The 22,778-nt window shown below is 40.6% G+C and overlaps 1 protein-coding gene across 7 annotated transcripts in view; it reads left to right on the top strand.

Annotated features, from left to right (window-relative positions):
* Positions 1 to 10,165: 10,165 nt before the first annotated feature.
* The window catches only part of KIAA1217 (KIAA1217 ortholog), a 232,667-nt gene continuing 220,054 nt past the window's right edge, over positions 10,166 to 22,778 (top strand). For 4 of the 7 annotated variants that reach the window (XM_032237938.1, XM_032237939.1, XM_032237940.1 and 1 more), the window contains exons 1-2: positions 10,170 to 10,457; positions 17,685 to 17,968. In XM_032237938.1, the coding sequence (XP_032093829.1) occupies positions 10,388 to 10,457; positions 17,685 to 17,968 (354 nt within the window). In that variant the 5' untranslated portion in view covers positions 10,170 to 10,387. Of the gene's footprint in view, positions 10,458 to 17,684; positions 17,969 to 22,778 lie in introns of all 7 variants that reach the window. The other 3 variants (XM_032237947.1, XM_032237946.1, XM_032237942.1) reach the window with 3 other exon arrangements.

Raw genomic sequence — 22,778 nt, forward strand, 5'->3', positions numbered from 1 at the left:
TCATACATTCGCTTTAAATAACCTCTTTTTTCTGGCTCTGAGTTGTAGTAACAGGCCATTATGGCATGGTTTTCATCTGCACTATATTTTTGTCGTTTTGTTGGCTGGTCCTCTTGTAGCCCACTTGTCGACGAATGTCCAGGGACCCCAACATCCGCCGCGGCCCTTGTTAACCCGCGCAATGACCGATGCGGTATGGAATTCTTATTTGTTTTTTTCACCATATTGTATGGGTTGGCGGGGTTTTTTTTACGGAACCAGATGCCAACCTGACCCCAACCCTCCTCCTTTCTCATCCGGACTTGGGACCAGCAACGGCGGAGTTGTTGCTGTTGTTGTTGCTGTTGTTGTTGTTGCTGTTATTATTATTATTATTATTATACAATTGTATCACAGCGGCCAGTTGTTTCGCCGGATTTGGCATTGGTTACTAGTCGGGCCCCACCCAGGGGCCTAGGACGTCGTAACGTATTTTCGTAATATGCGTGCAGATCCAAGCAGTGCGGCTTTTTGCATTTGACTGATGGTGATTTTGTCAATTTTTAACTGTTTTAAATGTAGTTCCAGTGCTTTTGGAATAGCACCCAGTGTGCCAATTACCACTAGAATTACCACTGCTGGTTTGTGCCATAGTCGTTGAATTTCGATTTTTAAGTCCTGGTATTTTGCGATTTTTTCATGTTCCTTCTCGGCGACCCTGCTATCACCTGGTATTGCGATGTCTATGATTGTGACCTTATTTTTCTCAACCAGTGTGATGTCTGGTGTATTATGTGCCAGTATTTTGTCGGTTTGTATACGGAAATCCCACAAGATCTTGACCATCTGATTTTCGGTGACTTTTTCAGGCTGATGTTCCCACCAGTTTTTTGCTGTTTTGATATTATAATTTTTGCACAAATTCCAATGGATCATTTGTGCTACTGAATTGTGCCGCAATTTATAATCAGTCTGCGCGATTTTTTTACAGCAGCTGAGTATGTGATCAACAGTTTCATCAGCTTCTTTGCAAAGTCTGCATTTGGCATTATCAGAGGATTTTTCTATTTTGGCCTTAATGGCATTTGTGCGGATAGCTTGTTCTTGCGCAGCCAGGATTAGTGACTCTGTTTCTTTAATGTACCTGTTGTTAACCATAACCAAGTTTGTTCACTGTCCACTTTATCTTTTATTTTTTCCAGAAATTGGCCATGCAGTTATTATTATTATTATTATTATTATTATTATTATTATTATTATTATTATAACATAAGTTGATTGAATGTAATAATTATGATTAACTTTATCAGTTTTACTTGTATTAGAACGTATGACACCCAGGTACCAGAGTGTTCACATATTGATTTGATATATTTGTTTTAAAAAAAACTTTAAAAAAAAGAGCTAACGGCAGATATATCATTTGAAGTTGCATTGTTTGGGAGAAAGAAGCCATGAGGCATATGTGTGGTTGAACTGTAGTTTGGCATAACCTCCTATTAGCTAGATCAAACTATGATTTAACATCATTTCCCTTAACCTCGTATCATGTTAGACACCAAAGCCCATAGTTTCTAGACAATAGAATTAAAGACCAGAGTTGAAGTTCATCTCATGCACTGGGCACTAATTTGAGGAAAACTAATTTGAAATCATAGTTATTATATAGAACAACTTATTTATTTCTTTTTAATACTTTATTTTCTGTAGTATAGAAACTAAATACTGAACTTAAGTATAGACTTAAATCAACTTTAAATGTATGGCCTAGTGCCAAGTTATCTTCAGGTCCTCACTTGTTTACTAGAATGGGTCCAGTTCTTGGACCTTGTTAGAAAAATAACTGGTAGCTCCCAATTTCAATGAAGCTTGGTAGCTCTGAATTTCAATAGTACTGCCATCCCTCTGGAATAGCCTCCTATTAGAGATTAGATTACTCTTAATTTAACCATCTTCAGAGAACAGCTGAAAACAGGCTTTCTACAGAAATGTTCTCTAGGATTTTGGATTATTTGTATTTGTATTTGTATTTGTTTATTATTTATAGGCCGCCCTTTTCCCTGAGGAGACTCAGGGCGGCTTACAGTTTGTGGGGAGGGGAATACAAGACAAGACATGAGACAATACATAAGTAAAAATAGAACACAACATTCATTCATCATTCGGGTGGGGACGGATTAGAATCTTTATCCCCAGGCCTGACGGGATAGCCAGGTCTTGAGGGCTGTGCGGAAGGTCTGGACGGTGGTGAGGGTGCGAATCTCCACGGGGAGATCATTCCAAAGGGTCAGAGCTACTACTGAAAAGGCTCTCCTCCGCGTAGTTGCCAGTCGACACTGACTGGCAGATGGAACTCGGAGGAGGCCTAATCTGTGTGATCTAATAGGTCGTAGGGAGGTAATTGGCAGGAGGCGGTCTCTCAAATACTCAGATCCACTACCATGGAGGGCTTTATGGGTGGTAAGTAGCACCTTGAAGCGCACCCGGAGATCAACAGGTAGCCAGCGCAGCTCGCGGAGGATAGGTGTTATGTGGGCGAACCGCAGTGCGCCCACAATCACTCGCGCGGCCGCATTCTGGACTAGCTGAAGCCGCCGGATGCTCTTCAAGGGCAGTCCCATGTAGAGTACGTTGCAGTATTCCAGCCTAGAGGTCACAAGGGCCCGAGTGACCGTTGTGAGAGCTTCCCGGTTCAGGTAGGGTCGCAACTGGCGCACCAGGCGAACCTGGGCAAATGCCCCCCTGGTCACAGCCGACAGGTGGTGGTCAAAGGTCAGCTGTGGGTCCAGGAGGACTCCCAAGTTGCGAACCCTGTCTGAGGGGTATAAAATTTGGCCCCCCAGCCTGAGTGATGGAACACTAGCCAAATTATTGGGAGGGAAACACAACAGCCACTCGGTCTTGTCCGGGTTGAGTACCAGTTTGTTAGCTCTCATCCAGTCCCTAACGGCTTCAAGACCCCGGTTCATCACGTCCACCGCTTCATTGAGTTGGCACGGGGCGGACAGATACAGCTGAGTATCGTCCGCGTATTGGTGGTATCTTATCCCGTGCCTCCGAATGATCTTGCCCAGCGGTTTCATGTAGATGTTAAATAGTAGGGGGGATAAGACCGAACCCTGCGGCACCCCATATGTTAGGGGCCTAGGGGATTACTATATGGATGCATGTTAACTATTGTATTTAGGTAAACCACCAAGACTCCTATAACTATGGGATGATAGATAGATAGAGTGAGAGACAGACAGACAGACACACACACACACACACACACACACACAGACACACACACAGATTATCAATTGTGGCATCAGCAGTGAGCAACTTCCACTAGCATCCATCTTGTCTGTTTTGAAATTGAAGCAAGTTTCAGCAGGTGGCAATATTTAATTGACCATGACCATAGCTGGACATGGAAAGATAAGTAAGTCAAACATGGTTAGTATATTGGAGACCAGCCCCGTCCTGAATAAAGGTATTGGGAAGTCATTTTCATTACTATGCTGCAATGGTGACCATCTAAATCCCCAGGAATGCAGATATGGTTATTATACTTTAGTGGACCAATATGTCATTTCTGAGTACTTCTTCCTCCCTCCCTCCCTCCCTCCCTCCCTCCCCATAGTTTTCCATTTCAATGGGGATACAAGAATCCTGATTTTCCAAAAAAAGAATGCTTAAAATGCTCCAGGAAACATAGAGTGAAACTTGATTCCAGATGAAAAATGACTGTTTTACAGGATATTGTGGCAACAGGTTGCTGAAATGCCAGCTCCTGTCACTTCTCATTTAGTACTTATATACAAAATCAGAAGCACAAAGAAAAGCATTTTTGGAATGCATTGGCCTGTACCTCTACCATCACACCAGGATTTCAACTGACTAGTCTTGACTCTGAACAGTGGATTGTGGTAATTGGTGTTACACAGAATTGACAAGGTTGTCTTGCCACCTTGTCCAATTTACATCTGATTTCCCCCCCCTTTCCTCTCAAATCTGGCAACTGGTGGCTTTATTGTTTAAACTCTTCATTTTTTCATATTAAACTTTAAAGCAGCGAAGAGCTTGGAGGCATCATGCAGATTTAACTAATTTGTGATGGCATACATAAGCTGCCTTCAACCTGGTCCTTTCAAGATGAGTTGGGCTAAACCTGGAAAAAAGGCACACATTTTGAGAAGACCTTCCTAATCTTGAAATGTCTTACTCCTGCTTGGAATCAAAACTGATTTTCCAAGGCACGTCGGAGTTGAAAGGCCACCACCTTCTCAACAATCTTCCCTACAAAGGGGAGGTTGGAGACTGGACGATAGTTGTTCAAAATGGCTGGATCCAGAGAAGCTTTCTTCAGGAGGGGTCTCACCACCGCATTCTTTAGGAGGTGCGGGAAGGATCCCTCCTGGAGAGAGGTGTTAACTATCATCTGGAACCAGCCACGTGTCACCTCCCTACTGGTCGAGACCAGCCATGAGGGGCATGGGTCCAGTATACAGGTGGAGGAACTCACCTCTCCCATGGCCTTGTCCACTTCCTCAGGAGCGACAAGTTGAAACTCGCTTCATAAAATCTGCTTAAGACCTTCCCCCGGTACCTCGGCTGGTACCATGCAATTGGAGTCCAAGTCCGTCCGAATCCGAGCAACTTTATCCGTCAGAAACTGAACAAATTCCTCAGCTCTACCTTGTAAAGGGTCGTCCGCATCCCTCCCTTTTATGAGGGAGCGGGTTATTCTAAACAAGGCGGCTGGGTGCAATTCAGCGGATGCAATAAGAGTGGGAAAATGTGCACATTTTGCCGCCCGTATTGCCACGAGATAGGTCCTGATATAGGCTCTCATCAGTGCTCGGTCCGATTCAGAGTTACTAGCCCTCCAGCGGTGCTCTAGGCGTCTCTTTTGGTGCTTCATCTCCCGGAGTTCCTCGGTGAACCAAGGAGCCCTCCTGGATCTACTACCTCAGAGAGGCCATAAAGGCGCAATCCGGTTTAGAGCCCCCGCCGCCGCTGTATTCCAAGCAGCGACTAAGGACTCTACCAGGCACCAATAGAGGAGATTTGCAAGGCTACAACGTGGACTTCCTTATCTCCCTTTGTTCAACACTACAGACTGGACAAATTTGCCTCTGCAGTGGGGGCATTTTGGAAGTGGGTTCTCCAGGGCATTCATACTAGCAGAGAGACCCCGGATGCTTCCGCTCCCCACCCTAGTGACATTTAGCTTGGGTATGTCCCATGCTTGGACTGCAGCACCCAGGGAAATGACCATTGGTTTATCTGAAGGGTCCTTTTCTGGGTGCTGCGAAGGAGAGTCCAACCCCACTCTGGGGCCTGCTCCGCCAGTTGTCATATGGTTTTCCGGAACTATGGATACTTGTTTTGACTTCCTTGACTTTGTTCCTGAACTTCTCAGCATGCATTGTCCACGCTTTCATTGAAGAAAATCTGAAGAATAGCTGACACCAGAGGTGTGGCTTAAAGTTTCAATTCATTCCTGGGCAGATTGGCAGTATTTAACCATGCTTGGACTTTCCTTCACAGCACCCAGAAAAGGACCCTTCAGGTAAGCCAATGGTCAATTTATGTCAGGAGATCCTATTTTGAGATTGGATTTTAGGGCAGTTATTTGCCCAGATATGTTAACCCTTAATCTGTTCCATTACTACTCAATTTGTGATAGCCTTGTTCAGAAATACATTACTCCAATATCCAAAATCTTGTTTTACTTAAAATGTGGTTGATGATATAAGCTTGATATTATATTTTATTTTATTGTAAATGCGTAAAAGTGACAACCTATCATGAGTAAGGCTTTGTCATGCCATTCATATATATCTGGGGAAAGGAAGTAAATACTAATTGCTTAATAAACATACACTAGAGTACCCAATATGTCAGCGATAGTGAACCTTTTTTGGCTTGTGTGCCATAAGGGGGAGGAGCATAGGGGGATTGAGCGCAGGTGTGCCACACCCATAATGCAATGTGTGACCCTCCCCCTTATGGCACGCATGCATGGATACATGAGAGGCGCTCCCTCCATTTTTTTAATGCTTTTTTCGCCCTCCCCAGGCTCCAGAGGCTTTATAGGACCCCGGGGAGGGCGAAAACAGACTCCCCCACCCTCCCGGAGGCTTCAGGGACTTTCAGGAAGCTTCCCTGAAACCTCCGGAGGGCTTAAACTGACCCTACGAGCAAACTGGAAGTCCGTTCCCAAACTTCTGGTTTGCCCATAGGGCTGTTTTTTTGCGCTCCAGATGCTTCAGGGAAGTTCCTGAAGCCTCTGGAGGGCCTCCGGGGGTGGGAGAGTGGGGAAGGCTCTTTTTGCCCTTCCCAGGCTCCTATAAAGCATCTAGAGTCTGGGGAGAGTGAAAAATGGCTTTAAAAAAGGTTGAACTCGGCTGGCCAGCGTACGTATGCACGCTGGCCAGCCTCGCATGCTCTGACAAATGGTTCCGTGTGCCATAGGTTCGCCATCCCGGCAATATGTGAACACATATGTACAATCTTGAATACTCATTCACTTGAATGGTGCTCTGAACTTCTGGACCAATTCTACTTTGGGCTAACGAGATGTAGACACCACTGCCATCTCAAAACAAATGAAAAGCAGAAGGAGCTGTATATGATTGTCTGAATTTTTAATCTTTAACACTGAATTAAGATAAGCCAAGAATGTGGAGCTGTGAATCAAGACAATAGATTTGGAACCAGAGGATCAAATAGGGAGACTTCAGTAATCAAGAACCACATTTCTCAAGCAAGGCTCAGCTGGAACAGGAAGCTTGTTCTACAACTACTTTCTGGAAAGAAAACCCAATCGCCAACTTGGCGGGTGGAATCAATCCTGGATTATAACTGAGAGAGCAATAATGTACAGCCTGGTTGTTCACTATATGTGGGACAGATTTCAGGAACTCCTGACATTTGGGATATAATTCTAAATTGCTCAGAGATCTGCCAGGCTGCAATATTTTGATTGACTTTAATGATTTATGGATTGTATCCTCCTATAGTACTGCAACCTGAGACAGACTTCCCTAAGAGTAAGCTCCAGTGAACACTGTGGGACTCATGCATCGAATTGCTCCTTCTGTTGCCAAACCCCCTTCTTTTCCCAGCTAATGACCCAGTAAGCCTGCCAAGTCTATGGCTGAAGTCTATTCATTTATCTATTTTTGTCTATTTTAGTTTCCAGTTCCATCTCATCTTAGCTAATTTTCTCCTAGCTTATTGCTTGGCATGCCTTAGTGCCGTCTTTTATGGTTTTTGTGAAGTCTGCAATTATAAATCTTAATTTATTTCAGTTTGAAAACTGCCAGATGCAATCATCCAGAGAGCTTTTGCACTGTTAGGATTTGGAAGAAGGATATGTTGCAGAAACTGTTCTTATGCCTAGAAATGGTAGGTGGGAACACCTGTGAAGGGGTCTCTCTTACTGAGCCCCGTGGTAGAATTTATTTCCTACAACTTCATTTGTAGGGAATAAATTCATTCATCAATGTGCCTGAAAAAAGAAGAAAAATGCATATTTTACTTGGATGGCCAACCTGAACCGTCTACTTCTTAAGATACAGATAGTCTTCATTTTTAAAAATTATATTAACAACAAAAAATGACAACTGGTCTTTGCACTTACAACCATTGTGTTATCACAGGATAAAAAATTGAGTGCTTGGCAATCAGCATGTATTTACAATGGTTGCAGCAAACAAATACTTCCCTCAATGCTGTCAAACTATTTACTAAATCTGCATTACTATTAATTTTCTCATCATTCCTATCACCCATCTCCTCCCACTTATGACTGTATGACTGTAACTTTGTTGCTTGTATCCTTACAATTTATATTGATTATTTCCTAGTATGATTTGATTGCTTGTTTGTACCTTATGACTGTCATTAAGTGTTGTACCATGACTCTTGACAAATGTATCTTGTCTTTTTATGTACACTGAAAGCATATACACCGAAGACAAATTCCTTGCGTGTCCAATCGCACTTGGCCAATAAAGAATTCTGTTCTGTTCTGTTCTGTTCTGTTCTGTTTTCTGTTCTATTCTCTCCTATCCGCAGGTCATGTGATTGCCATTCACAGCCTTCCCAGCCCGGTTCCCACAAAGTCAGTGTGGGAAGCCAGATTTGTTTAACAACTATTTGATTACTTAACAACCACAGTGATTCGCTCAACAACCAAAATGGTCATAAAATCAGGCACAACTCACTTAATTGCCTTCCTTAGCACTAGAAATTTTTGGTCCAACTGTGGTTATAATTGACAACTACCTGTACTGAAAGTAACAGTCATTCCTCTGAATGCCTACTACTATCTTTTCATGACATCCTATATCAGTGGCAGTCTCTCTCTCCCTCCCTCCCAATCAACGATCCCTAAGCAGAACTAGAAACAGAAAAAAGTTGAAATAAGTTTTGGGATAAATGTCTATGGAGATTCTCAGTCACCCAGGTCGTGGTTGTCCCAAATGAGTTTTTTTTAAAAGGCAACTGGACTTTCTGGACCAGAAAGTCCAGATGATCCTGAAAAAGCCCCTTTGTGACAGGTTTTGGGATGTTTTAACTGAGGAACTGGAATGTCTTGAATAAAATGTGTCCTCAAATATTGCATTATAGTTTGGTACGCTGGCTTAACTGCTGCAGACAGGAAGGCACTACAGAGCGTGATCAATTCGGCACAAGAAACCATTGGTTGCCCTCTAACACCACTGGATGACATCACCAGATCTTGCTGCTCTAGCAGAGTAAGAAGATACTCAGAGATGATTCACACTCTGGTCAGTGTCTCTTCTCACTTCTACCATCAGGCAGAAGACATCAAAGCACAGCCAGCCGAACAAATAGGTTTAAAAATAGTTTCTATCCTTGGGCTGTCAGATTCTTAAACACAACCACAATCACTCCATGCACACAGGGAAACATTTGACTAGTTTTTTCTCCCCCCCCCAATTACTTGCATTGGGATTATGCCTTATACTATTTGTGTTGTTTGTATTTGTTGTCATGGATTGCACCAGTGAGGCTAAAACCAATTTCGTTGTATTTATTTTGTACAATGACAATAAATACTATACTATAAAAGAGATCAGTCCATTTGATCAATTCAACTGTTAAACCATACTTTTGATGGGTTCTGACTTTAGACTCCAAACTGAATAAAGGCATTTGGGAGGAGGCTCAATTCAAGATGGTAGCTGCCACTACATGGAGCAGAGATTCAATCATGCTATCTTGACTTTTTGACGCTTCCTCCCAAGTCTTGAACAATTGCTCATGTTGTTACATGTTAAACAATGTGTTTCTCGAGAAAATGTACAGCCATTGGTTTAAGTTAAGCCCTCTGTTAATTATGAGTTCTAACCTCTTTGAGGAAAAAGTCTGCTTGTGCTGGGGAAGAAATAAAGAAAAAGAGAAATAAGAGTAAGCAGTCAGTGCATTACGGTAGAGACTAATTTTAGTCTGTGAAGTTTTCTTCTGATTACCTTTTATTTAACAGATGCTTAAGTGTCCAGTCAAGTTCTTCATCCCATTTGCTCAGTTTGTATGGTATTTAGAGCCACACCTCCATTTTACAACCAATGATCATGCTTCGCATTGTAATTTGATAAAAATGACTCTACTACTGTATGCGTCTTGCAAGTGAGCTTGCAAATATTTTGACCGGTCTCTCTTCCTTTATTCTTCATTGCAACTTCATTAAACTGCCAACAAGGCTGTTATCTTCATGTGGCAGATACTTTTGCGTAGTCTTTTGTTATTTTCCTGAAGAAGCTCTATCCAAAAAATGTCAAATTTTTCTTTCCCATCTCAACTGACCAGGTATTTTATTTTTTATATACACATATGCACAGCCTAATAATAATTAGCTAGTTAGCTGTACAATTATCAGCTTTCTTAGACCAAATCCTTTTGGGACTCATGCTATATATGGAACTAAATTTTTATATTCTAGTATTGATTTATGATTAGCAGGACTGTGTTTTAAGTTAAATTCTTCCCGACTCCCCATGGGTAACAAAGTCGCCTCCGGGACGTTGCCTTGTTGAGGACCAACGCTACGGTGAGCAAAAGGCAAGACAAAAATTCAAACTCATCACCTGTTGAGGGCCTCCGCGAGAAAGAGAGAGAGAGAGAGAGAGAGAGAGGGAGACTGGGGGGCTATTTCAGCCACAGCGGAGGGAGCCAACAGCCGCCTTTGAAAGCGCCGCTGCCCATTGGCTTGCTGAGGCGAACCTCGACTAAGATATCTGGGCGGGGGGCTTATTGGAATGTAATTGCCTTTCGAAAAGAACTTTCTGCTGCCCGGGGAAGGGGGCCGTCGGGTAGTTTTTTGAGCTGAAAGTTTTTAAGCTTTCTGAATCGAAAGCTTGGGGCAAGAGCTTGAGTGTAGGCAGCGGTAATGGAGGAAGCTGAGAACCCGAAATCGGAGCCGCTCTTGGTCTGTCCGACAAGCAGCAATCCGAGGAAGGGTAAGTAACTAAACCGCCTGAAGCTTGTCTCTCGGTGGCTGCGTTTTTTTAATCTTCGTAAGAGTATCTGGAGCAGATGCTTAATTTAACTGCGGTTGTCTGTGCCTTTTGTCTTGGGGAAGAATCTACCTTTCTGGAAGGCAAAATAATATCCTGTTTTGAAAATCCCAAAGTAATCCGAAGCGAGGGGGGGAGGTGTCCGTCTCCCATCAGAGGGTTCTATTAATTTTTAATTGGAAATCGAAATCCTGTCCTTTACTGTCCGGGAAGGTGGCCGATTGGTGTTCGTATTCTTGCATCCAGTGAAATCGCTCAAAATTTATGTCCCACCGCATGGAACGCGCGTTTGTCTTGGACTGTAGCCATAAGTTGTGAACGCGGCTTTCACGTCGTGAGGTCAGACTTGGTGTGTTCGCTTGGTCTCCAGTGTTTTACGCTTTAGCATCAAATGTTTCTATAGCAGAACACGTGACTAACCTAAATGCACTACTTTATGGGAGTTTCTAAGGTATGTTTCTTTGCGTAGATTATTTTGGGAAATTAGAATACAGGTTCAGTTACTGTATTTGAGATTTTTCCAGGTCCCTGCAGATTTTATTATCTCCCTTAGGGAGATTTCACTGAAGATGAAACATTATTTGTCTTGACTGAATAAATGTAAGTGCTTTTTAAGGTGTATGTGTGTGCATGCGCGCACACACGCATGCACACACACAAACGTTAGAAATGATTCCCAGTGTATTAGGTGGGATGTTAGATATTTTTCATTTATTGAAACTGCAGTCTGTTCTGTTGCCTGCTAATTTTCTATTTTTCTTTTGCTGCCCTTTCTGCTTTATTATATTGATATAGTGTTCCTTTAACATTTTTCTTTACTCATATGTGTATATTTATATTCTCAAGGATGAAAGTGGCGTAAAATGTTTTAATAAAATTATTTCTTGCTAATTTAGTTTCTTTGAACTGGTACACTGATGACACATGTAAACACATCTGTATAGGCTCACACAGGTAGGTATATGCATGGTTGCATACAGCCACAGGTATATATCTTGGAAGGTCAATGGAGCCTCTGGATATACTAGAATGTTTTGGAATTCTTAGCCTGGCAATTCAAGTTTTATAGTAGGAATCATTTACATGATTAATGTATGTCATGTTTAATACATTATATGAATGCAGCACAATTCTCAGTGTTGGTAGGTTGCCTTTTTCAGTTAAGAATTGTATTTACTCTTAGGAAATCCAGCCAGAGGTCATAGGGGAGTAGTGGTGGGGCCTGAGACAGAAATGGGTAGAGTAACCCTTTCTTCTCCCATCTTATAGCTGTCCCCTTTCTTTTTGCCACCTTAGACAGAGTACTTGTTGCCTCCCCCCCAACCAATGGACAGTCAATGAGGGGAGAGATCTCCAGTAATTTGAGCTGATCACTGCCAGGGCTCTTTGGAAATTAACCTGAAGATAGCATGAAAGTCCAAATACTACAGGGTACCCACCCTTGTTATATGTAAACTATGAATAAATGTTTCCAAAGCTCTGCTGGATGATATAGGAACACTGGGTGGAAACTTACTGCCATTTCACTACCATACTTAGGAGCAAGATTTTCAACTTGATTAAAAATGAACCAAGAGAAAAATTACTAGTTTATGGGATAAGATATATCGTCCTTCAGAGTAAATAAAGATGATATATCTACTTACCTTCATGGATAAGTAGTAAACAAACTTCTGCTTAAATCTATTAAGTCTGGCAAGGAGCTAAATTTGATATTTAGAATATTACTATCTTTTCAGATATAGCTCAAAGAATTCCCAAGGTAACGACAAGTAGCATTTCGAGGTATAAAGCTATTGGAATATGCAATCGATTTGAATATAACTGTGTTGAAAAATAATCTCAAAACAATCAGATTTTTTATCCCTAAAATAGAAGAGAATTGAATCTTCAAGACCATCATAGGGGCATAAATAATGCCTGTACATTTGCATAATCATATCAATGTCATATTTTCTTGGTCTACTGCTTTGTAAAATTGCAAGGCTGAATAATTTTGGGAAGTATTTGATCTAATTGATGCATACATGCCCAGAAACTGAAAATGAATGAGACTTCCTGTATTTGTGCAGGTCATTGATAGTGGCAGACAAAGTGACTCCAGCAGAATTAGGAGTTGACTCAGAGTTTTTCATTATTCACTTTTAGAAAAAAGCATGTCTGTTTTCTCAAGCATTTTCTTCTAGGCCATAAAGCAGCAAATAGAAGCTGGAAGAAGCTATGTCTAAGCACATAGTTGCATTGTCCCCTGGGAGGTACAGTTTGTCTATATCTGCCTTGTATGTTCTTCACCAGCCATCATGGGGAACCACCTGGGAGCTCAGCTATCCTTCTCTCTGCAAACAGCATTACCCAGAATAACGGGAATTAATCAGCTGTACCCACCTGCTCCGTCTGCCATAGCTGCATAATGCACAACCTGCACAATGTACCCCTACTGGGTACCCCTACTGGGATACATTGTCTGTAGTATAAGTCTAATCTCCTATATCAGTGATGGCAAACCTTTTTGTAAAGGCGTGTCAAAATTGTGTGCCCACAATGCAATGCGCCCACCCACCTGTGTATACACATGTGCCCCCCATGCATGCGCGCATGACCCAGACCCACACATGTGGAGTTTTCGCCCCTTCCCAGGCTCTGGAGGCTTTCCTGAAGCCTGGGGAGGGCAAAAAATGGGCCCAACGGGCCAACCGGAAGAATGAACTTCTGGTTGGCCCATTGGGCCTATTTTTCGCCCTCCTCAGGCTTTGGAGGCTTTCCTAAAGCCTGGGGAAGGTTAAAATGGCTTCCCCTGGCCCTTAGGAAGGCCGAAAATCAGCTGGCCAGTACGCACTTGTATGCCAGAACTGACAGCTCACACGCCATCAAATATGGCTACGTGTGCCAACTGTAGTTGCTATTGATATTCTTTAGACTTCTTGTATATCCTGATTTTATTTACACACACACACACACACACACACACACACACACAGACAGATAGAAAGGGAGGGAGGGGGAGAGAGTTGTAAAGCAAAGCAACAGCTATTAGCTTCATCTTAATTTAGAAGCATGTATCTGAATTCTACATTAGATACCAAAACTACTCCAAAAAATAATAATGAATTGATATATCAAGATTGGCAGCTGTTCCAATCTAGTAAGGAAAAACCTGGGTTTGATCCGTCAAAAATCAGTTTTCAAGAATTAACCCCCTTTCATTTTTCTCGAGACCCGCATTATAGCATTGTTTTCATATATATATATATATATATATATATATATATATATATATATATATATATATATATATATATATATATATATGCTATATTTATGCTGATAAATAAATAAAGGGAGACTAGTATAGATCTATTTCAAGCTATTTAGCTCATCAGCTATAGATCTATACTAGTCTCCCTTTATTTATTTATCAGCATAAATATAGCAAATGTAACAAAAAGGCAACAGTAAAAAATATCTGTCTGGATGGTCTCTTGTGACGAGCCTAATGACAGAGAGTGGAAGTGTGACCTTCCTCCCATACTTGGGCATACCAGGGGTTGTGACTTTAAGTATATATATATATACACATACATACATACATACATACATACATACATACATACATACATACATACACATTTATTTATTAAACACATTTATATAGCAGTGGGGGAGGGGCAGGCATAGAACATTAAAAGTCCATAGTTAAAAATTCACAATTTAAACCACCCATCCCAATCCCAGGCGGCAGCAGCAGCAACAACAACACAATCAAACAAGCCATTTGATTGGTACTGAATGGCTACTGATAAAACCATGCCCTGCCTTCCTGATCTGATGGGCCATGTAGAAATAATTGGAGTTGGCAGTCCCTCAAAAAACTGCCTTGACATCTGAAATGATAAGACATAATTGTCATTGTGGAAGGTAAATTACACTCTACAAAATAGTGCATAGCATAGCTGATAGAGATAACTATGGGAGTTGTGCAGGCTGGGTAACAGTAAAGAAGTAGGTAATCCCAGCAGCTGTTGTTTATGGACGAATTTCCTGGGTTGGTAGACAAAAAACATTCCCAATCTTATTCAACAACAATTTAGGTGATAGTGCAGAAACTTCCCGGGGATGCTTCTGTTAATGTAAATATTTAATACTAAAATATCAAAATCCAAAGTGTATGCAAATTACCATATATGGAGAACCATGAAGATTAGCGTTTTACAGAGGCTGCTGGCAATGGAGTTAATGATTTCTACAGCTGCAAATCATAGAGAAAAGTTTCATAAAATAATTGCTGTGATAAAGTAGGTGAGAGACTAAGCTCTACTCAGTACGTCCGTCAATTCAGATCTCTCCATTGCTACAAACTCAATAGATGGCCTTGCGCAAGCTCCTGGCTAAGCTCAAATGCTACTAAGGCAGTTTTCCCAACCAGTTCTTTTTCTTGATGTAAGGGTTCATATCTCAAAAGTGTGTCCTGGTTCAGCGTAGACTGAGCAATCTGGAAAATGGATTAGGAAGGTACCAAGTTTATATGGTCCCAATAAGTTCAGTGGATTGAAAACCTGGTGTTGTTTATAACTGATGAACAGATGCGGAAATATATGTAGATGATTATTAATGGATTATCTGAAATTATATATGCATCTGCATGCAAGAGAAACCCATGTATCTATGTAGTATGTATGTGTATAAATTATTTGTTGGTCGTCCGTCCCCCCCCCGTGCTTTTGTTCTTTCTCTATTTTTTTCTTTTTGTGTTCTGTTTAATTAAGCAAATTTTTTTTTTTAAAAGGAATTTATCAGATTATAAAAAACTGTTATAAGGCAATTTTTTGTAGCACACATAAGCAAAAGGCTGATGGAAAATTTTGTCCTGGTTTTATCTTTTTACGCTTTCTGTGGTTTATTTAACAGGAAATTGGTCCTTAAACAACGCAGGGCTCAGAATACAAGAACAAATCATGGCTTTAAGTTCTAGGATTATAAATTGTTTGTTTCTAAGATAGATAGATGTGATTAGAAGTTATACTAAGCAAAGCACATAAAAACCTTAGTTTTCATTTGGAAAGAGGAACTAAGTAAGACAAGCAGCCAAGTATCAATCAGAATTCTGACTTAGTTTGACAGGGATGTGATACTTGAAATTTTAGGATATTGCTAGGAGCATATAATAATTATGAGTTATGCCCCGTTTTTCTCAGGAGCAAAAGGAAGTGTATCCCTTACTTTAATTTCTCTTATTTAATCTCTGCAATGGTTAACAGGTGAGATAGATGAGGCTGAGAGAAAGTAATTACTGAGTTTTAATAATTCAGGGTGAACTTGAGTTTCCCTGATCTTAGACCAAACCATCTTACTATTATGCTACATGGTTCCAGTTTGAATTTACATTGCTCAAAACAATCAAAATTGTTGTAAATACAAAGAAAACAAAGCATATAAAAGCAATACTTCCAAATGAGTATGCATATAACCAGCATTCCTTTAGCAGTAGAAGAGCTTTCTGCATGTAAACAGAGCATATTTCTGGTAGTGGACTGGAACTATGCACAAAATTTCTTATAGGCATTGAGACTTTCAGAGGAGGCCTTGAAATGATGCAATGTGGCTTCATCCGAATAGATTTGAAGCTTTGCACAGGCCTAACACTTACATGAAAGCGAATCCCACAGAAATAAGTAAGGCTATCTTCTGAAAAAAACAAATAAGTAAAAGATCACACTATTGCACTTGGAATTGTGGTTTTGGATAGTCTGCTTAAAGTTCATTCAAACAAATTGAAACATTGGACAACCAATGTCTTTAATTCTGTATATAGCAATAGCAATAGCACTTAGACTTATATACCACTTCACAGTGGTTTCTAAGCCCTCTCTAAGTGGTTACAGAGTCATCATATTGCCCCCAACAATCTGGGTTAAATACTGTATTTGCTCTTAAATAGCAAAGTTGAGAGAAGAGGTTTACTTTCAAGTAAACATAAAAGTTGAAATGCTACACAATATGTTAATTGAAAAAGGAAATTTAAAATAAGTAATAACAACAAATAAAGTTATAAACAAAATTGGGAAACTTTTTAGAAGGATTGTATTCTTTAATTTACTCTCCACTATTCATTTCTTCAACCTTCATTTTTCTTATAACTAAACCCAAGAGTTTAGTTACTCAATTATCTGGCAGATCCCCCCCCTTCTTTTAATTGCTTCTGATTCTGATAAGTAAAACAGACGAGTTTCGGGATGTTCTAGGTAGGTTTTTTTCAGAACTGGTCTGCCATTGCCTCCTTCCTAGGGTTGAGAGGAAGTGATTAACCCAGGTTCATGCAGTTGAATTTTGCCTAAGATCGAATTGAAACTCACAACTTTCCCATTTTCTAACCCAATGCCTTCACTACCTCACTACTCTGTTACCTGCAGATAAGTTGACTCTAATGTCCAGTCTACTGCAGTGTCCATTTCAGGGTTGTCTATAATGCACAAGCCTCAAATTTTCTTGCTTTCCTCTATCCCCCATATATATTTTCCTATCACATAGACTTGCTTTTATTTCATTTCTCAAAATAATGGTTTATTGAAAAAGTGACACTATATTTTCCAGTCTGCTGTCTCAGAGAGGCATAACATCCAAGCAAGATCCATGAAATTTAAAACCAAGGCTGTAGTCTGAAAATTAGGAGTGAGAAGAACTGGATGCACAAAAAGGAGAAGTGCTTTTCTCATTACTTCACAGAAGTTTCGGAACACATTGAAAACATGCTGAAGAAAGATTAAAGATTTCAATTCCACTTTTGGGGGAAAAATATAAGTCAAGATTGTAAGGAAAACTAGTAATAGCCCCATTATTAAAAAAAAACACTGCAGTGTTATGATGGGAAAAAAATCCTTTTTTCCAAAAAATGTTCTGATTTTAAAGCTTAAAGAAGAAAGTTATTTTTCATCCACTATCTTACTTTAGAGAATAGGATTTCCTTAATGAACCATATTCTATGTGGCCTTATGTATTATTTTATATCACTAATGGCAGCTATCTTTTTAGTGTTACTTTTCCAAAATACCACATTTTGTTAGTTCTTGAATTGAAGCAACTTTGCCTGAAACCTTTTTTAAAAACTGGATAATATAATTCCATTCATCTATGTGGTGTTTAAGATATCTTTCTTTCTTTGTTTTTTATTCACAGATCTGGGAAAAAGAAATGTGCATGGAGCTTCATTAGATGATACAGATTGTCTGTGGCCTAAAGAATTCATTACTTCTGCAAATAGGCAATCTACCCATTCCAAGGTGGGTCGCCATATTCCTCGAAGACATACTGTAGGTGGCCCTCGGAGTTCCCAAGAAATTTTGGGAATGCAACCTTCTGATATGGACAAAAAAAGAGAAGCGTTTCTGGAGCATCTGAAACAGAAATATCCCCATCATGCATCTGCAATCATGGGTCACCAAGAAAGACTGAGAGATCAGGTATGAAATGATATAGTTTAGATCTAAAATAGTGTGCAGCTTTATCTCAAGACACACTTTCACTCTAGTGCCTCAGGGAGTATGAATGTACATGGCCCTGAATTGTATAAAGTAAAGGTGGAATATAGATCTAATAATAACCAATAAAATAATCATTTCTAGGGATTCTGGGAATTGTAATTCCAGCTGTTTAGTGGACATCCAAATTAGTCTTGTAGGATTACCTGTCAGGAAGCTAGGTTACATCTGTTTATAATTAAGCCTGGTGACACTAGTGCAGTACGCTAACATCTTTTTCAAATGATAGATATTTGTTTTTATTTTTGTGGACATTTTCTGTCCGCTTTGATGAAGATACGCTCATTGAAATGATGCCTTTGTGCTTGTGGAAATTTGTACTTGTGGAAATTCACTAGGCATGCATGTAAAAAAATGGCATATTCCCAGAGCAGAACCGAGAAGAATTGTTAATAGTTAATTGCACAATCAATTATCATTTGTAGCTGTGTTTTTATATGAGCTGATTTTACTTGGTAAGCTCAACAGTTATTCTTGATGACTGGAATTTATGTGATTATAACTGGATTTGGACCCAAGGTTCTTAAGCAGCTCAAATTTAAACATGTGATAGTTTCAGATCATGCAAAGGATTGCTAAAGTGCCAATTGTTGTTAGGTTCTGCTCTTTCTATTATTCAACCTTTCAGAAAAATGCAAAGCTAAGGCATATTTCCATAGCTGATCCCACAAATGCTTTGGCATCTAGAATGTGTCACTTATGAACAATGTTACTAAAAATAAATAGTGGAATAGCCAAGTAGAAAAGCATTCATATTGAATCGAAGATTCACTTCCTAATGAATGCAGTTTAAATATATTGTCTAGAAATTTATGTATCATTTGTTTTGTAAAAATATGATGACGTTGGTAAAATGAAATGTACACTAAAAAAATTAAGTTTTAGGATCTAATTTACTCAAATTTCTGATACTGCTACAGGTGTGATGATGGGAAAAGAGCTTGGAGACATTCAGCAAGAATATCAGGAGGGCTTCACAGATTGATTTTTATAATCTATTAGCCACTTTTGAGCGTCAGTAATATTAATACATCTATCTAGAGCATTTTGCGGCTTGATTACCCTCTGATTCTCTTCTTCTCCATTGCCCAAGATGGATAATGACATAATGCCATCTGGATTTTCTGGAAAAAATGATCAAGAGTTCACAAACTAAAAATAGGTTACATCAAATGTATACAAATAGATTGGTGCAGCTGGCTGCCTAGCTAAAGGGAGGAAGCCAGTAGTAAGCTCCTCCCAAGTTATTTGCTGAAATAATGCCACAATTGGGGAAGAGGCATTCAATGCAAGCCCTGGACAATTGTCTGACTTGCTTATTCCTGCCACCTCTAGTGGAAAATAGAAATATACATGCTGCTTGACATATCTCCTTGAGAGAAAATCAGTTGGGGTTGATTTCACAAATAGAATCTAGGAAGTAACCATCTGGTTCAGGTGTATATGCTTTGAACTGTTCATGTTGATTTTACTTAATTTTTAACTGCTGGAAGTCCTATCTGCTGAAATATTTCAGGAGGTCAGATCGATAGGATATGAATTGGGTGAGTAGGCAACTGTACTTAGTCTCTGGTCAACTCTATGGGCCAGTGATTTTGTCCCTAGTCCCTAAAGAATTTGTGTAGCTGGATTTACTTATATGATACTGGTGAATTTGGTGGATTTGAAAGTGTAACCTAAATAATAACTCAATATGAAACAAAATGGCAAGACAAATTGCTTGGGGACTAGGATGTTATCTGAAACTACTTGTAGGAGTTTAGTTGGGTGTTAGAATATTTGTCTAATTTCTTGTTGTTTTGTTGCTTTCTTTCTACAAGACAAAGCCAATACCTTAAGGAAAACAATGTTCCAGATGTAGATATTATCACTCCCTCGCTTTCTACCACTTCATACTATGTTAGTGTTTGTTTTCAAGTCTAATTCCAGTGATGCTTTAAAGGCAAATGGGGGGCTGAGAAGCATTCTTTAAAATAAGAATTAAAATATAAATTGATGCTGGGCTTTGCTATATTCCCATATCTTTTTAATTAAAAGAATCTAAGTTTAATAAAAATCCTTCATCAAATCCCAATGTGCTTCCTTATCATTGAAAAGGGATGAAAAGGGAAAGGGGTAGTGCAGTGTTGATGAATGCGGGGGTGAGGAAGTGCGAGAAACCGAAAGAGCAGTTCCCCAATGCACGTGCCCGGAAGCTGAGCTTCCAGTTTCCTGTGTGTGCATGCCAGCCAGTCACCTGGTCTTCCGGTTTCTGGTGCCCCCACACACGTGGAGACCAGCTGGCTGGCACATATGTGCATGCCGGAACACAGAAGAGCAATTGGCGATGGCTGGTGTGCCTGGAGAGATGGCTCTCTGTGCCACTTCCACCATGTGTGCCATAGGTTCACTATCATGGGGGTAGGGTACGTAACGTGCTATGAGAATAACTTTGGCAGATAGAAGGAAAAGTCACAGTCTGGACAATGGTCTCATAAGAGAAACCTGAGTCCAAAGGATGGATGGGGATGGAGAAAACATCTCAGAAGGAACCCTGCCTAGTTCTCAGGAAAGTAAAGGTAGGGGAGGGAGGAAGGAAGTGCATTCTGACTTGCAGCATTCTGCTACTGTAACCTTACAATAGGGGTAGCATTAGTAGTCAAGGTTTTGGTTTCCTGCCTAGACTACTTTGTAGGACTGTCAGTGTATGACAGGGCTATATATTCCCAGCTGTTTAGCTAAAGCAACCTGGCATCAGTAGCAGGCAGCTGCAATATAGGAAGATGATTGCTTTAATGGCAATGGCAAAGGCATCTATTTCATACTGGGAGGGAGAAAGAGAGGTGGCGCAGTGGTTAAATGCAGCACTGCAGGCTACTTCAGCTGACTGCAGTTCAGCTGTTCGGCTGTTCAAATCTCACCGGCTCAGGGTTGACTCAGCCTTCCATCCTTCCGAGGTTGGTAAAATGAGGACCCGGATTGTTGGGGGCAATATGCTTACTCTGTAAACCGCTTAGAGAGGGCTGAAAGCCCTATGAAGCGGTATATAAGTCTAACTGCTATTGCTATTGCTAAAGTAATGGCAAACCACCCCAATATTTTATCAAGAAAATTATCCTGGAGAAAATCTATGGTTCCTACAAGTCGATATTAATTAGATAGCAGATAATAAATCAGTAATGAAATTGAGTGAGATGTGAGTCTGAAGATACAGATAGTCCTCACTTACCAATGTACAGGTAGTCTCAATGGTCACAACTGAGACCAGAATTTCGATTGTTAAGCAAAGCACTTGCTAAATGAGTTGTGCCTAATTTTACAACAGTTTTGCCAGAGTTGTCAAGCAAATCACCACAGTTGACTAGTGAGTTAAATGGTTGTTAAGCAAATTTGGCTTTCTCATGGACTTTGTTTGTTGGAAGCTGACTGGGAAGGTTGCAAATGGCAATCCCGTCACCCCAGATTGTTGCACCTTTTGTAAATACATGCTAGTTGCCAAGTGCCTGAATTTTGATTATGTGACTGTGGGGATTCTTCATAGATTATAATTGTGAGGACTCTTGTAAAGTCAGTTTTGAATGGTGGCTACATGAATGATTGTAGGTTGATTTCCCATAAGAATGGGAAATCCATTGCTAAGTGATGCGGTCCAAAGGAGTGATGTCATATGTCTATGTCAACTTACAATGGCAGCTCCAACAGTCTCTGTTGCCATTGTTAGAAGAATCCTGCATAGTTACAGTGTTCCATGATTATATGATCTCCATCTGCAACATCTAAACTCCTTCTGGCTTTGCCATTAACCTTGCTTGTCAGAAACTGGCAGTGAAGATCGCAAACAGCAATCACGTGACCATGGGAAGCTGTGACATTGTAATTGCAAGTGTTTGCCAAGAACCCAAATCGCGACGGTGTGACCACGGGGTTACCATATGAGGACCTGCTCAGTGCCATACTAGCTTTGAACAATTACTGAACAAGTGAACATGAAATGAGGACCACCTGTATTTGTTGGTGTATTAGTGTCTGGAAGTCATAGGTTGGGGATTCAAATATGAAGCCTTAAACTAGCATAAATACTCATATGATGAAATTTGTGTAATCTATTAAAGCCAAACCTGCCCATTATGGCTTAGGGCAGTGATGGCTAACCTTTTCGGTGCGCCAAGCACCCATGCAGAACCCCAAAATGCAATGTTGAGTACCCATGCACATGCAGCGCATCCCACACACATCTGCCCTGCTCACCCTCACATCCAGTTGCAGCTTCCAGCTTGGTGTAGGACGTCTTTCACGCCCAAAATGGGACATGGGGGGACACACATGCATGAACCCCCAAAATGCAACGTGAGTATCCTCTGCCCATGCATTCCATCTCCCGTAATGCGCAGCAGAGACCCGAAGACCAACTGGCTGATGGGAGGCACATGCACGATGGAGATGGGCTGGGGCGACGGCTGGCATGTCCACAGAGAGGGCTCTGCGTACCACCTGTGGCATGCATACCATAGGTTCACCATCACAGGCTTAGGGTCTAATTATGCTAGTATCCTTACATTCTTACAGAGGATATAAGGAAACGGTTGTGTACCTATCTTTATGAAAAGTGAGTAAACTATATCTTACATTTGTGTGTGAGTGTGTGTGCTGGTGTGTGTTGGTGGTTAAACACAGTTGATTTTTTGCATAGGAAGTTTTCACATGATGTGGGAAACAATAATGTTTCCCTGTAGCTGTGATTTAGCATATACAA

The sequence above is a fragment of the Thamnophis elegans genome, chromosome Z, assembly GCF_009769535.1.
Source record: "Thamnophis elegans isolate rThaEle1 chromosome Z, rThaEle1.pri, whole genome shotgun sequence".
NCBI classification, from domain to species: domain Eukaryota; kingdom Metazoa; phylum Chordata; class Lepidosauria; order Squamata; family Colubridae; genus Thamnophis; species Thamnophis elegans.